At 51.9% G+C, this 16169-nt stretch overlaps 2 protein-coding genes across 11 annotated transcripts; both read left to right on the forward strand.

Moving 5' to 3' along the window:
• Positions 1-7122: 7122 nt before the first annotated feature.
• On the forward strand, positions 7123-12601 carry WDR45 (WD repeat domain 45). 10 transcript variants are annotated; one of them, XM_070501932.1, is made up of 11 exons: positions 7123-7475; positions 8926-8997; positions 9131-9205; positions 9295-9399; positions 10285-10390; positions 10509-10603; positions 11085-11164; positions 11277-11485; positions 11565-11666; positions 11750-11895; positions 12134-12601. In XM_070501932.1, exons 2-11 carry the CDS (start codon positions 8943-8945, stop codon positions 12241-12243), a joined length of 1083 nt encoding a protein of 360 aa, XP_070358033.1. In that variant the 5' UTR covers positions 7123-7475; positions 8926-8942; the 3' UTR covers positions 12244-12601. The 10 variants fall into 10 exon arrangements, with proteins under 10 accessions (XP_070358033.1, XP_044619714.1, XP_070358036.1 ...); XM_044763779.2 differs by having other exon boundaries at positions 7131-7475; positions 10282-10390; XM_044763777.2 differs by having other exon boundaries at positions 7337-7475; positions 8804-8997; positions 10282-10390.
• Positions 12602-12935: 334 nt separating this feature from the next.
• Positions 12936-15955, forward strand: PRAF2 (PRA1 domain family member 2). The gene is made up of 3 exons (XM_014834594.3): positions 12936-13255; positions 14465-14682; positions 15106-15955. Exons 1-3 carry the CDS (start codon positions 13077-13079, stop codon positions 15243-15245), a joined length of 537 nt encoding a protein of 178 aa, XP_014690080.3. The 5' UTR covers positions 12936-13076; the 3' UTR covers positions 15246-15955.
• Positions 15956-16169: the final 214 nt, after the last annotated feature.

Consider the following 16169-nt stretch of genomic DNA (forward strand, 5'->3'; position numbering starts at 1 on the left):
ACAATGAAAATGTTTTGGAGGTCTGTTTCACAACTATGTGAATTTACTTAACACTACTGTACATTTAACAATGGTTAAGATGGTGAATTTTATGTTATGTTTTTTAACCATAATAAAAAAATTAACATAAAGTTAAGATGGCAGATTTTATGTCATGTGTATGTTACTACAATGAAAAGTATAAGAACGCCTACTATGTGCCTGGCCTTCTGGTTCATCTTTGTATGACCAGTGCCTGCACAGAGTGGGTGCTCCTCATCTTTCCCTCTCAGCAACATTTGGCAGCTGATGACTTCCTTCTTGAAATGCTTTTTCATTTGTCTTCCAGGAATCCTTTCTTTGTTCTCCTCCTGCCTCACTGGCTGTTCCTGCTCAGTCTTTGGTGGGTTCCTCCTCATTCCCCTGACCTCTGCACCTTGGAAAGGCCCAAGAGCCTAGGCCTCTGACCTCTTCATCTACATTCACTTCCTAGGTGATTTCCTCCAGTCTCATGGCTTTAAATAGCATTGACATTTTGATGGCTACTAAGTTTGTATCTCTAGCTTGTACCTCTCTCCTGCTTTTCAGTGTCTCTAACCACCTACTCAACATTTTTATGTGATATATGTAAGCATTTCAGACTTCAAAAAACAGAACCAAACTCCCAGTTTCCCCTCTCAAATCTGCTCCTCCCGCTGACTCACATCTTAATTCAAACCTTTTGAATCATTCTTAACTCCTATCTTTCTCACACCCTACATCTAATCCATCAACATATCCCTTCAGCTCTACCTTCAAAATAATTCCAGAATACCTCTTATCTCCTCCCAGTGTCCAAGCCACCAAACCCATTGCCCGATTTACTGCAATAGCCTCCTAACTGCCCTCCTTGCTTCCACTCCCCCGCTCCCTCCTTGGTCAATGCCTAGCGGCCAGAGCTCTTTTGAAAAGGCAAGTCTGGTCATGTCTCTCTCCTCTGCTCCAACCCCCCAAATGGCTCTCTAGCTCTCTCAAAATAAGGGCCAAACCCTTTCAAATGGCCTACAAGTTCCTGCAGGATCTGCCCCTACCCCATGCCTCTGTGCCCTCACCAACTCGAACTGCATTGCTATCCTTGTTGATCCTTCTGCCTGCAACACTTTTCCCCCAGATTTCCACATGACTCCCCGCCACCCCCCCTTCCCCCGCCCCGTCTTCCTTCAGGTCTCTGCTCAAGTGTCACCTTATCACGGAAGCTTCTCTGACCGCCCCAAATAAAACAGCAACTCCTACCTCTACCTCAGTCCTTCCTCTCTGCTAATCCTTTTTCTCTTCATAGAAGTCTTAAATGTGTTCATCGCCTTTCTCCTCTGAGGACGAGGATACTGCCCTGCTTACTGTTCCATTCTGCACTTAGGACTGTGCGCCTCATGATGTGCTGTAGGTGCTCAATCAATGTTGAATAAATGAATGAATGAATGTCCAATGATTCGTTGTTAAATGAAGGTACATGGAAATCAGGATGCTACTTTTCAAAACATCAGAGTCAAACAATTCCTCAATTCACAAACAAGCCATTTTCCAGGATGCATTAGAGAAAGGAGATTCATTCAGGAGTCACACCCACAAGAGAAGGGGAAACCTTCCAAGGAGGGACTCTAATATTAAAGTTGGCCCAACTGGGTCTGAGCAGTTATGTTTAGCTTCAAGATTCATGCTTTGAGAGAGATTTTGACCGAGATGTAGATACTTACAACTCATTTCCACAAATCTGGAATGCCTGAACATTCATTCAATGTTCACATTTCTTTAACACATTACTTACTCATTGGAAATTGGTCCTTTTCAATCCTGACACTCTTCCTCATAACAACTTTGTATGACAAGAATGTGCACCATTCTTCATTCTCAGGCGACTGTCATTTTTTCGAGGAAGATTAGCCCTGAGCTAACATCTACTGCCAATCCTTCTCTTTTCTGCTGAGGAAGACTGGCCCTGAGCTAACATCCATGCCCATCTTCCTCTACTTTATATGTGGGATGCCTACCACAGCATGGCTTGCCAAGTGGTGCCATGTCCACACCCGGGATCCGAACCGGTGAACCCTGGGCCGCCGAAGCGGAACGTGCGCACTTAACCGCTGTGCCACTGGGTCGGCCCCTCAGGTGACTATCTTATTAATAGACAGCATTAAGTAAATAACCAGACCACTGGCTTGACAAGCAAGTTAAAAAGGATTTAAAGACTTAGGAACCCATCTTAATTCACATAAGCTGTTAAGCCCTACTTACTCCAGTGTAAAGTTGAGGTAAAACACTCATTGTGGAGGTGAGGGCAGGGTGGCACTTCCACAACCAGAAGCTTTAACAACTTTGATTAGTAGTTCTGAGTGTGGCCCAGGATCCCTGGGGGTCCCCAAGGCCCAAAGGGTCTGGAGGCCAGAAGTATTTTCACGATACTAAGACATGACCTGCCTTTTTCACACTCATTTTCTCACAGTGTACAGTAGAGTTTTCCAGAGGCGACACGACGACATGTGACATCACAAGAGATTGAATGCAGGAGCAGATATGAGAACCTACCTGTCTTCTATTAAACCAAACATTAAAGAGATTAGCAGAAATGTAAAACAATGCCACTCTTCTCACTAAATACTTTTTGTTTGTTTTGGGAAAATGTTATCATGTGATTAAAAAAAGCGAATGACAATGCTCTAGGAATGGAGCTTTTGGGGCAACTCCAAGTCCATTTTCCTCCCTCCATCCTGCAAGACTGTTGGTTTTCATTGGTACCAGGGAGATGGGGCATGCAGGATAGGAACAAGGCACACTAAAATGCCACAAAGCTCATTCTTACTGAGATTCAGCCATTTTTCGCAAGTAAATGCTCCTCGGATCGTTGCAAGCATTTGGCTAATTTCTAAAGTTCTCAAAAAGTTGATTTGGGCCCCCTGTTTTTTGGGGGGGTTTTGGGCCAGTGTTCTCATTGCTTTCATGTATGGAGGAATGGATTTTTGAAGTCCTTTACTCGGCTGTTCAGAAAATGTCATCCTCTTTCAGCACTTTAAAGATGTTGCTTTAGGGGCTGGCCCCGTGCCCCACTGGTTAACTTCGCACACTCCACTTCAGCGGCCCAGGGTTTAGCTGGTTTGGATCCCGGGTGCGGACGTGGCACCGCTTGTCAGGCCACGTTGAGGCGGCGTCCCACATGCCACAACTAGAAGGACCCACAACTACAATATACACCTATGTACTGGGGGGACTTGGGGAGAAAAAGCAGAAAAAAAATAAAACATAAAAATAAAGATGTAGGGCCGGCCTGGTGGCGCAGTGGATAACTTCGCATGTTCCACTTTGGTGGCCCAGGGTTCGCCAGTTCAGATCCCAGGTGTGGACATGGCACCACTTGTCAAGCCATGCTGTGGTAGGCATCCCACACATAAAACAGAGGAAGATGGGCGTGGATGTTAGCTCAGGGCCAGTCTTCCTCAGCAAAAAGAGGAGGATTGGCAGATGTTAGCTCAGGCCTAGTCTTCCTCAAAAAAAAAAAAAAGAAAGAATAAAGATGTTGCTTTACTATCTTCTTGTTTGCATTGTTTTTGACAAGAAATCTGATGTCCTTCTTCTCTTTTTCTTCTTTATGTAACATGTCTTTTTTCTCTGGTTGCTTTTAACATTTTCTCTGTATTTTTGGTTTTGAGCAATTTTATTACAATGTGCCTTTGTGTAGTATTTTCCATGTTTCTTGTGCTGGGGTTCATTGAACTTCTTGAATCTTTGGGTTTATGGTTTTCGTTAATTTTGGAAAGCTTTAGGACCTTATTTCTTCATATACTTTTTCTGCCCCCTCTCCTCTCCTTTGGAGATTCTATTTCCCTGCATATTAGGGCTACTGGAAAGTGTCCCACAGCTCATTTATGCTCTTTTTATTTTTTATGTTTCTGATGTTTTCCTCTGTTTCATTTTGTTAGTTTCTATTGCTATGACTTCAAGTCACTAACGTTTTCTTCCACAGTGCCTAGTCCTTAATCCCAACCAGTGTGTCTTTCCTCTCAGACTCTCTATTTTTCATCTTTAGAAATTCAATTTGGGTATTTTTATAACTTCCATGTCTCTGCTTAACTTTTTTAACATATGGAGTACAGTTTTAATAGGCTTTTCAGCATCATTCTCTCCTAATTCTAACATCTGTGTCCATTCTGGATCAGTTTCCATTGATTGATTATTATGGGTCATGTTTTCCTGCTTTTTAAAAAAATAACACCTTTATTGAGATATAATTCACATACCACATAATTTACCATCTAAAGTACACAATTCAGTGTTCTTTTTAGTATAGCTACAGAGTTGTCCAACCATTGCCACAGTTTCAGAACTCATCTCCCCAAAAAGAAACCCCCTACCCCTTAGCAGTCACTGCCCTTTTCTCCCCAAGCACCTCCTCCCCGCCCCAGCCCTAGGCAACCACTAAGCTACTTTCTGTCTCTGTGGACTTGCCCATTCTGTACATCTCCTATATATGTCATCATACAATATGTGGTCCTTTATGACTGACTTCTTTCACTTAGCACATTATTTTCAACATTCTTCCATGTTGTAGTATGTACAACATACTGCTTCTTTTAATGCCTGGTCATCTTTGTTTGAGTAACAGACATTGGGTAAACAGACATGTTTAGGTGCTGGAGTTTTTATTATTATTATTATTCCTATAAATTTTCCTGACCTTTGTACTGAGATAGTTACTTGGAAGGTTTGATCTTTCAGGGTCTCCCTTTTATGATTTGTTAAGTAGATGTGGAGCAGTACTAAGTCTAGGGCTAATTATTTCCCACAACTGAGGCAAGACCTTCCTGTGTATTCTACGCCCTGTGAACTATGAGTTTTTCCAGTCTGGCTGGGGGGTGCAGGCATTATCCGCTGCCTGTGTTCCGAGCCCTGTCCCTTCTAATCCGTTTGGTTGGCTGTTTCCCTGGCCTTGGGTAGTTTCCTCATTTGCACGCTCTGATCAGTACTCTGCTGAACCCTCGGGGGGGCCCTCTGCAGCTCTCTGTGGTTCTCTCTCTGTGTAGCTCTCTCCTAATACTCTGTCCTTTGAACTCTAGCTGCCCGTGTCTCTCTGGACTATCTCAATTTAGGGAGGCCACCATGCTCTGCCTCAGTCTCCCCTTCCTGTGCCATAGCATGGAAACTCTCCAAGCAGTAGACTGGGCAATTGTAGGGCTCATCTTGTTTCCCATCTCTCAGAGATCACTATCCTTCATTGCCTGATGTCTACGTCTTGAAAAACACCGTTTCATGTATTTTGTCTGGCCTTTTTTTGGGGGGGGGAGGGGTTGGTTGTTTCATGTGAGAGGGCAAATTTGGTCCCTGTTACTCCATCTTGGCTGAAAGTGCATGACTGAGGGGTTGTATTTGTGACACCTTTTGACAGTGGGACCAACAGAGTTTGCCAATGATAACGGAGAAGAACCAGCATGAAATATCTACTCTTTGACAGTGACAGACTGGGTATTACGGTGCCATTGGTTGAGGATGCGGGAGACAGGAGGGTTTTTGAGCCAGGGAAATTTGAGAGAATGAACATGTCAAACAGGCCATAACATATATGAATCTGGTGTTTAGGAAAGAGGTCAAAGTAGAGGCCTAAATTAGTGGATCTTTCAAATATTTGCAATAATGCAGGCTATAAGACAAGATGAAGTCATCTTTGTTGTTAGTGCCATCAAGTTGATTCCGACTCCTAGCGACCCTGCGTGCAGCAGAGTGGAACCATGCTCAGCCTTTTTGCACCATCCTCTCATCTTCCAGCGCTATATCAGACAATGCTCTGCTGCTACTCATAGGGTTTTCATGGACAATTTTTAAGTGGGCAGCCAGGTTCTTCTTCCTAGTCTGTCTTAGTCTGGAAGTTCCACTGAAACCTGTCCACATGGGTGACCCTGCTGATATTCGAAATATTGGTGGCACAGCTTTTCAGCATCACAGCAACATGCAGTGTCCACAGTATGACAACCGACAGATGGGTGATGTGGTTCCCTGACTAGGACATAGGTGGGCAGCAGCAGTGAGAGTGCCAAATCTTAACCGTTAAACCCCCAGTCACCTAGAGAGAGAATATTGGCTACAAAAGTAAAGGGGCCAGGATCATCAGGGGCCAAAGATACTCCAATATTTTGAAACTGAATAAAATTGGAGTAGACAGAGATGTAGGAGAAAAGGAAGAGAGTGACAGCAAGAAACTGTGGAATGTCGTGGGTGGTCATATGAGAGGGTAGAGAAGTGACTGCTGGTTTGGCAAGATTATTATTCATCAGTGATCCGGTTAAGAGCAGTCTCAGAGAGATGGGGTTGACAGAAGCCAAACTGAATTAAGTTAAATATGGTATAGGACATAAGGAAGTAGAGACTGAAGAAAGCCAGAAGATTGGCTTTACTGAGGAGCATAGCAATGGAGTCACGCCTAGAGCAATACATGGGGCCAAAATTCACAACTAAATATGTCCATGGATGTTGACAACATGAAACAACCTAGATGGCCATCACTAGGGGAACAGCTTAAAAACGCAACATTTATTCCACAGAATACCGTGAATCAGTTAAAAAGGATAAATTAAACAGATGTCCATTATATATCAATACATTTCTTTAGAGGCATCAAAAACAATACTTGAAAAAGGGTAAAGGATGGGTGGATTGCATCAACGTCAATATCCTGAATGCAATATTTTACTTTAGTTTCACAACGTTACCTTTGGGGAAAACCGTTAAAGTACATGGGATTTCTTTGTATTATTCCTCAAAACTACATGTGAATTCACAATTATTTCCAAATTTAAAGTTGAATTAAAAAATATTTCCAGTATGTACCTAACTGGGGTCATTTTTTTCCCACAGTAAAACATTTATCCCTCTTGCCGTCAAAAAAACATTTTTCATTTTGTAAATAAAACAAAGAGGGGCGGGGGGGATTCCCACCCCTAGCTTCCCCTGGCCAAGAGGACAGTCTCGGCTGTCAAGCTCTCCAGGTCAGGCCCCGCCCCGAGGCTCCTCGGTCGCCTCTCCAGAAGTCTGGGAGGACTACGTATTGCTAACAAGGGCGGCCACTCTAGCCCACCTCGGAGGTCCAAGTCTTGTTAGCCCAGAAGGTTAACGCCCCCAGCTCTGCACGCAGAACCGAGTTGGGGAATCCTCGGCCCGTTTCCGCTCAGCGACGGAGAAGGCTCTCTCGCGCCCACCCGGCCGCAATTCCGTCAGTCATGCCTTTGCGGAACCCCTCCGCCCTGTCAGGATACCGGTGTCGCTCGCGTTTGCTCCCAAGGGCCGCAACCCGGGCGAGGAGGGCTGCGGCCGGGTCTTCCGGCCTGGATGAGTCATTTCCGGTCACAGGCTCCCTCCCCCGGAAGTGAGACCTGATGTAAACACCGGAGCCGGGCGTCAAGGGCCGCGAGGTCAGAAAGCCGGGCCGCGGGCGGCACCGAGAACCTGGGCGGAGATCCGGGACGCGCGGAGGTCAGGTGAGTGCGGGCGGCGCGGACTGGGGCATGATCCCAGAATTGGTTGGGATTTGGAGGAGGGTAGGAGGTCTTTTGAGCAGGAGTCTTGGTGGATGGGTGATCTAGGTCAGGGATCTTGAGTGGGTGCTGGCGTTGGGAGGAGTATGAGGGCGGTCTTGGACATGAGGAAGTGGCGGAGGGGGGCGGTCTGTGAGGCATCCCGGGGCAGGGCTCTTGGGTGGCGTGGGTCTTTGGAATGGGGGCGTGGGGTCCCATAAAAGGGATCTTGGGAGGTGGAGCTGTCTAAAGAATGGGGTCTTTGGGGAGTGAAGCGGTCCGGTGGAGGTGGTAGGAGGTTTGGCACTTGGAGGATGGGGCGGGGGTGTGCCTGGGCAAAGGTCTTGGAGAGATGGGGGTTTGAAGGAAGTGTGGAGGCTCTAGGACAGGAGTCTTAGAGGGGTCTGGCGCAGGCACCTTGGGGGAGTTGAGTTGTCCCAGGTAGGGGTTTGGGGAGTGTGTGTCTTGGGCAAGGTTCCTGAGGGGCTAGGGGCACCATGGGACAGGGTCTTGGGGAGAGGATGGGTGTTCTGGAGAAGGAATCTTAGGGGGATGGGATTCCTGGAGGTAGGTCCAAGCCAGCCCATGTTGGAAGCAGGGACAGCAGAGCACGTGGAAGGGGATGTCCCAGGGGTGGGGGATTTGGAGTGATAAGGGAATCTTGAGGTGGGGTCTACAGGGCATAAGGGGACCTGGGGGAGTGTCCAGGCGGGCCTTGGTTGGGCAGAAGTTAGCATGGCATGAGGAGGGGTCGTCCTGAGGTAGGCATGGGATCCTGAAGGGATTGGGGTAATCCTGTGAGGAGGGAAGGTGTGAGAGGGCTCTGAGGTGGTGGAATAGGTTGGGAGTGTCAGAAGCCGGTGAGGAAGGGAGTTCCTGTGGGGGATGCACCAGCCATAGCAGGTCTCGGGGCCAGGTCAGGGAGATGCAGGAAGAGGCGGGTGTCCTAGCCCCCTTTCCTCACTTATTGACGGGTGGAGTTGGGTGCTAGGTCCAAGTGTGAAGATGAGAAGTGGGTGGGGAGTGGTTTCAGGGTATGTTGGGCATTGGGGCCAGGATTGGCTGGGGGTAGGGAGGAGATATCACTGGGGTACCCCCTACCCCATTACCCCCTGACAAGCAGTCTGAGGGTCAGGGAGTAAGGAGGAGGTGGGGGGTCCAGGCCAGGGTAGGCCCGGAGCTGGGGTCAGCCAAGTGTGAGAAGATAGAGAGGTTCTTGGCCATGCTGTTTGGGGTCTTGGGAGCTTAGAGTGGGGACCCCAGGACTCTCCCTGTGTTTGTCTTCTTTGCAGTCCTGCTGGGGTTGGTAGGTAGCATTGTGAGGAGGAAGAAGAAATCAGTTGGGGACAGGAGTTCTAGGACTTGGAGGACAGACCCCAGGACTCTTTCCAGCTCTACCCCCATTTGCATCCAGGAGAGCAATCCTGGACCATGACTCAGCAGCCACTTCGAGGAGTGACCAGCCTGCGTTTCAACCAAGACCAAAGTGAGAGACACTTTTGCCTGTACCCTCGTGGGAGGAAGGGAGGGAGGGAGTGAAAGGCCAGGGGTGGGTGTTGAGCCCTCAGCTTCCCACCTGGGCACCCTTTGAGGCAGCCGGGATTCCTCCCATCCCCCAGGCTGCTTCTGCTGTGCCATGGAGACAGGTGTGCGCATCTACAACGTGGAGCCGTTGATGGAGAAGGGGCATCTGGGTGAGCCGTCGGTCGGGGAGAGGCAATGGGGAGAAAGGATGGGCTAGGCATTGGCTCCCACCCCCAGTGACACCTTGGTCTTTGTCCAGACCATGAGCAGGTGGGCAGCATGGGCCTGGTGGAAATGCTGCACCGCTCCAACCTGCTGGCCCTGGTAGGCGGTGGTAGCAGCCCCAAGTTCTCAGAGATCTCAGGTAAGTGCCCTCATCCCATCCTGCCCTTGGCCTAGATTCCCTGGAATCCTGGCCTCTCGTAGGCACCTCAAGACACTGGCAGATGAAGATGTCAGAGCACCTCAGAGTCGCACAGCGAGGCCTACAGCTTGGAAGTCATGGATCTTACAGCTTGAGAAGCTTGGTGTTTTGTCTTCATTTAACAAACATTAATTGCATGCCTCCTGTATGCCATGTCTTTACCTATGGAGCACTTGCTGTGAGCCTGGTACTGTTTAAGCACCTTGCATGTATTAACTTATTTAACCCTCTTAGTGACTCTGTATAGTAGGAAGTATCATTATCCTCATTTTTACAAATGAAGAAACAAAGGCCCAGAGAGGTTAAGTGACTTATCCAAGGTCACACAACCAATAGGTTCTAAAATCTTCGAGCTGTCTCTCCACCGCCATCTTGTTTTAAGAGTTTTTGTTGGTCCCATTGGGACTTGGCAAGAGACGCCATAGGCGAGTCACAGAGCCCTAGGATTCTGCTCAGAAATCTTCTGGGGGTATGGACTGGGGGTATGGACTTCTGCCTGGAGGAAGAAGTAGTTACTGACGGGAAGTTACAGGCCTGGGTGTGAGTCTCTACTTAATTGCTGATGGACTGTGAAGTCCTTGGCCAGATGCTTAACCCCTTCAAGCCTCAGTTTCCTCATTATAAATGAGTATAACATTTCTAGAACCTCTTCTCTCAGGAATCATGTCCACAAGTGCTCATGGTCTGTGAGGCTCACATTAGGTGTTAGTAAAAGGTCAAGCAAGTGGGTTGAGGTCCTCTGGGGAATAGGGGTAGGTCTTGTGTCACCAGGGCTGCCCCTCACCCTAAACCTTGGCACCGACAACACACCCACCTGCCCAGCAGTGCTGATCTGGGACGATGCCCGGGAGGGCAAGGACTCCAAGGACAAGCTGGTGCTGGAGTTCACCTTCACCAAGCCAGTGCTGGCTGTGCGCATGCGCCATGACAAGTGAGCCTGAGGACTGGGGGTGGGGGAGGTAGGAGGTCCCCACAGCAGGCAAGAGGGTTAGTTCCGCCTGCGCATCCTGCCCTCCCCTCATGGCCATCCTGTGTTGTGATGCCCACAGAATCGTGATCGTGCTGAGGAACCGCATCTATGTGTACTCCTTCCCCAACAGTCCCCGAAAGCTGTTTGAGTTTGACACCCGGGACAACCCCAAGGGTGAGAGGACCCAGATATGCAGGTGTCAGGGCAGGAGGCAGTGGACGGGGCAGAGGGGCAGAAATGAGGAGAGGATGAAAGGGGCACACACAGAATCGGGAAGGAGGCAGGGAGACAGGCTTTGCAGAGAGATGCTCAGAAGGGCTGAGAGATGCTCCTATTCCCAGTCTAAGCATCTTTCCATCCCTTAGCCAGTTCTCTCTGCCCACCTTCGACCTCCCCCACTCCTGAGTAAGGACATGGGTGGGTATGTAAGGGATCCCTGGGGCCTCCTGGGGCTGCCGCAGCTGCATAGGGAGCAAGGGAATCTGCCTCACTGGTGGGGAGCACAGCCAAGGACAAGCCCCCTGAGAGTTCTGTGGGTAACATGCATCATGGAAGGTCGAAATCTGGCCCTTATCCAGCCCCGTCCATTCTGAAACCCTGCCTGGCCCCTGCCTCCCCTTCACCAGCCTACTCCTGCTTCGTCCTAACACCCTAGGGCTCTGTGACCTCTGCCCCAGCCTGGAGAAGCAACTGCTAGTGTTCCCAGGACACAAGTGCGGGAGCCTGCAACTTGTGGTGAGCCATCCAGTGGTCAAAGAAGGGTAGGTGGGTGGGCTGGCTCCCCCTGTGGACTCTTGGCCCCTGCCCTCCATACTACCCCAAGCCCAAACTGCTCCTTCTACCGAAGGACCTGGCGAGCACAAAGCCCGGAACTTCATCTGCTCCGTTCACCATCAACGCACATCAGAGCGACGTGGCCTGCGTGTCTCTGAACCAGCCAGGCACCGTAGTGGCCTCGGCCTCCCAGAAGGGCACCCTTATTCGCCTTTTTGATACGCAGTCCAAGGAGAAACTGGTGGAACTGCGCAGAGGCACTGACCCCGCCACCCTCTACTGGTGAGTACAGGGTATGTGTGGCAGGCTGGTGACCCTATGCCTCGTGACATGTGGACATCACTGCTGGTCTGTCTTCCAGCATCAACTTCAGCCATGATTCCTCCTTCCTGTGCGCTTCCAGTGATAAGGGCACGGTCCATATCTTTGCTCTCAAGGATACCCGCCTGAACCGCCGCTCCGCGTGAGTACTCCCCGCCCCACCCTGCCGCATCCCCAGTCCCCTGCCCATGTACCACACCTGGGCTTAGCCAGTATTGCCTGCAGGCTGGCTCGTGTAGGCAAGGTGGGGCCTATGATTGGGCAGTACGTGGACTCTCAGTGGAGCCTGGCAAGCTTCACCGTGCCTGCTGAGTCAGCCTGCATCTGCGCCTTCGGTCGCAATACTTCCAAGAACGTCAACTCGGTCATTGGTGAGTGGGACTGGCCCTTGACTGGGTACTGCATAGGCAAAGGCCTGCGAGTTGGACCTGAAAAAATTTTAGGGCATGAGAAGCCTTCAGGAGCCAGAATGGGTAGCTCAGCTCCATCATCAGTAAGTGGGAGGGCACGTGGGCAAAAGCCTGGAGGTAGACCCTAGGCCATGGGACACCTGAGAGGACTGGAGTGTGTGGCTTCTAACCTCTTATGGATCCTCTCCCCCTCCTCCAGCCATCTGTGTAGATGGGACCTTCCACAAGTACGTCTTCACTCCTGATGGAAACTGCAACAGAGAGGCTTTCGATGTGTACCTTGACATCTGTGATGACGATGACTTTTAAGGACCCTGTGGGTTGTGCCAGGAGCCTGCAGTGGCAGATTGCAAAGCCTTTAGGGGGTTGGGAGTGCTGTGGAAGCCACTAGCCAGCAAGCATTAATGGGGCAGGTGCCCACTTTCTACTCAGCAGAGAGTGCCTAAACAGCTCTCTTCCCTCAAGCACTTCGTGAAGACTGTGTACCAGTAAGGCCAGGCCATGGACCCTGGACGGCAGCAGACCCCCTGAGGCTCCCAGCCTGGAGAAGACTGCTAGGCACCCAAAGGGAGTGCCCTAATCCAACCTGTGTGGGGGGGATTAAAAAACTTCCCTGAAAGAGACGATCTTTGATGTGATGAACATGAATAAAAGGCCCTTAATGGTATTTATGGCTGGACCTCGGGGGGTCGGGTCTGGAGGAGGTGAGGCTGAAAAGGCCCTGCAGGAGTTTCCAGGAAAGGTGTGACGCTCTTGGTCCCTGACGGGATCCTGCTCGGACCCCTCTGACAGCCCCTGCTGTCATCTCTGCATGTCCTCCAATGTCTGGGTACTGTGTGCATGAGCCAGCAGCTCGCCCGGAGTAGTCGCCGATGGCGCCCCCGCCCGGGAGCGGGTGGGACCGCCTCTCACCGCATCCGAGACTTGATTTCCCGGCAGCCCTTGCTGCCTTATAGTTCCGGCGTCTTGTTGGCGTTTCCTGTCACGTGTGTTGCTGCGCCTGCGCAGTCCACCTAGGTGGGAAGGGAAGCGTCCGCACGGCTCAGACTCCGTTTCCCAGTGTTCCCCGCGGTGGTGCGGGGAGTAACGGGTGTTGTAGTCCGGCCTCTCTTCTGGCTGGTCCAGCTACATCGACTGGCGGGATGTCGGAGGTGCGGCTGCCCCCGCTACGCGCCCTGGATGACTTCGTTTTGGGATCGGCGCGTCTGGCGGCCCCGGATCCATGCGACCCGCAGCGATGGTGCCACCGCGTCATCAACAACCTCCTCTACTACCAGACCAACTACCTTGTCTGCTTCGGCTTCGGTCTTGCTCTGGCCGGGTGAGGGAGGGCGGGAGGCGCTTGTTGGTCGGGGATGCCTGCAGGGCATGGAGGGTAGACCCGTGGGATTTTGAGGACCGGGAGGGGTAACCTGAGGGGAATGCAAGGCCTGGAAGGGCGAATTCAGTAGAGATGGAAAGCCTAAGGGGCATGGGAGGGGGCACTTGAAGGAAGTGGAACCTGGTTAGGAGGAGGGCCTGGGGCAGAATAGACCTAGGCTGAGGGGGCCCTGATGGGGATGGAAGGTGTGAAGGGAAGACCTGGGGAGGATGGAGAAAGTGTGGAACTGATGGGGAAACTGTGGGCAGGGAGGTGGACCTGAAGATAAGGAGGGTCTGAAAGTGGGACCTGAGTGTGCCCGGGGGGTGGCGGGGCGATGTGAGTGATGGGGCCAGATTAAGGCGGCCCTGGACGACTTAGGACGGGGACAGGGGCGTGGTCAAGTTGAAGGGTGTGGAGGGTGGACTTGTGGAGAATCTGTGCTTGTAGGGAAGCCTGGCTATGACTGGAACGCCCAGGAGCAGGTACCTGTTGGGGAACTTGAGCCAAGAGGGACGACGCAGGGATGGAAGGCCTGAGACAGGAGATGGATAGAGAACCTGGAGGAGGGACTTGGGCGGGGTTGGAAGTTAAGAGTGGGACCGAAAGCCTGGAAGGGGTTCTAGCAATGATGGAGGGGGAATCTATAGGGACATTGGAACCTGGAGGGGCAATTTGAAGGGGAGGAAGCCTGGAAGGAAGCCCTATAAGGACCCTGGCCTGGGGAGAGGGAAATGTATAGCGACAGAAGGCTTGGAAGAGGAATCGCAAGGGCTGGGCTTAAAGGGTGGGTTTGGGGGCAGATTCGGGGGGCGGGGGAGGCTGGAGAGGGGCCCCGCCCGGTAGGGTCGGAAGGAAAGGGCTGGGAGCCTGGGGGCATAGCGGGATGGGAGGGCCTGAAGCAGGAAATCTCAGGGAGATGGGACTGTAGGACTGATGAGAAAGAAATGAGGCTCCACGGAGAAGTGCAGGGCTCCTGGAGCTGGAAGCCCTGGAGGGTAGACTTGTTGGAGACAGGGCTGGTGGGAGTATTTGCCGGGCTGGAGTGTCCGGAGAGGGAGGACCAAAGCTCTTGGGGCCGGGGATCGGGTGGGCGGTGGTCCGGAATGCTCGGAGGCCGGGCGGCCCTCTCCCGCCTGCGCTGCTAGCTTAGTTCCATTGTCCTCGCAGGTACATGCGTCCGTTGCACACCCTCCTAAGCGCGCTGGTAGTGGCGGTGGCCCTTGGCGTACTGGTGTGGGCGGCTGAGACTCGCGCAGCCGTGCGCCGCTGCCGCCGCAGCCACCCTGCCGCCTGCCTGGCCTCAGTGCTGGCCGTCGGCCTCCTTGTTCTCTGGGCCGTGGGCGGCGCTGGGACTTTCCTGCTCAGCATCGCCGGGCCCGTTCTTGGTGAGTCTCCACTATCCTCAGATGGCCGGGAAAAAGGCCAGCGTGTGCGCAAGGAGCCAGGCCTGCCCTGGTTCCCGGCCGAGAGGGGGCTGGGACACCCGGCGGGCCTGGCCACACCTCCTTTACAAAGCGCGTTCCCTGGCTTCACTCCCCTCTTCTGGGAATGCCTCGCTTACTACCGCCTTTCCAGGCCTCACTCGGTATTAAGTGCCTTCCACCAGCCACGTCCCCCTTACTGCACCCGCTCTAGCCACGGCCCTGTTGCAAAGCGTATTACTCAGCCACACTTTCAGGATTAAAGGCGTCCTGGCCACTGACCACTCCATTGCCTGCCTGTGCTCCAGTTCCCCTGTGTGGGCCCCCATTGGTTAAAGGTTGATGTCCCATCTCACTGACCCCCCCTCCTCTCCGTATTGCCCACAGTGATCCTGGTGCACGCCTCGCTGCGCCTGCGCAACCTCAAGAACAAGATTGAGAACAAGATCGAGAGCATTGGTCTCAAGCGGACGCCAATGGGGCTGCTACTGGAGGCGCTGGGACAAGAGCAGGAGGCTGGGTCCTAGGGAGCTGGGATCTGTACCCAAGACCTGGAGAATGCCATCCCCACCCTGGCCCGTACCCGGAACCCAGAGCCCTTTCCCAGCCCTTAAAATAGGAGCCCCTTCCCCAGTTCAAAAAGCAGGACATCTGTGACCCTCCCCCCAGGTCCAAAACTGGGCTATCCTTCATACCCAGCCCCCATCACCTAGAGGACACTCCAGTCCTGAACTTGGGACCCAGAGCCACCCACATCAGGCCAAAGCTGGGGCTTGGAGACCAGAGCATCCATGGCCACCTCAAACTCTGGGCCCAGATATTCCCCCCAACCCCAGGCTGGGACCCACCTGTCCCCCATGCTCAGCTCCAAAGCTGGGGTCTGGGACCAAGGCATTCTCCAATCTTGAACCCTGGACCAAGGCTTTTCCAGACCCCACCCCAGCTTTGAACCCAGGTCAAGGCATTGCCAAATCTTGAACCCAGGACCCAAGTGTTCCCAGCCTCCATCAGGGCAGAGGATTCAGGGATCCTGACCCTGTTGAACCCTTGCTCGCAGGTGACCCCACCACTCACCAGTCCCACTTGCCCCCCCCCCCCCCTGCTTAGGGATTCTTCCCCTCCCCCACCAAAGTTCCACAGTGGCGAGGACCAAAGGGTGGGGACAGCTCCAACTGGGAATGGGGCATATATATCAGTGTTGCTGCAACAATAAAAGCTGTTGCATCATTCAAGCCAATTTGGGTCTCCTGGGTCAAGTCTGCATGTTTCAATGGCCAGAAGTAGCCTTGTGCTTTTCAGTTCTGCTAGAGACTCTTGACTGGGTCTCTCTGTCAAATGTGTGGACTGAAGTGGTGAGCTCTCAGTTCCTTCCTTGAACCTGTTACCTCTGGAGCAACATTAATGCAGAAGGTAGTTAAGGGCACGGAGTATTTCCTACTCTTTGTGTTACT

Source organism: Equus asinus, chromosome X (assembly GCF_041296235.1).
Source record: "Equus asinus isolate D_3611 breed Donkey chromosome X, EquAss-T2T_v2, whole genome shotgun sequence".
Lineage (NCBI taxonomy): Eukaryota > Metazoa > Chordata > Mammalia > Perissodactyla > Equidae > Equus > Equus asinus.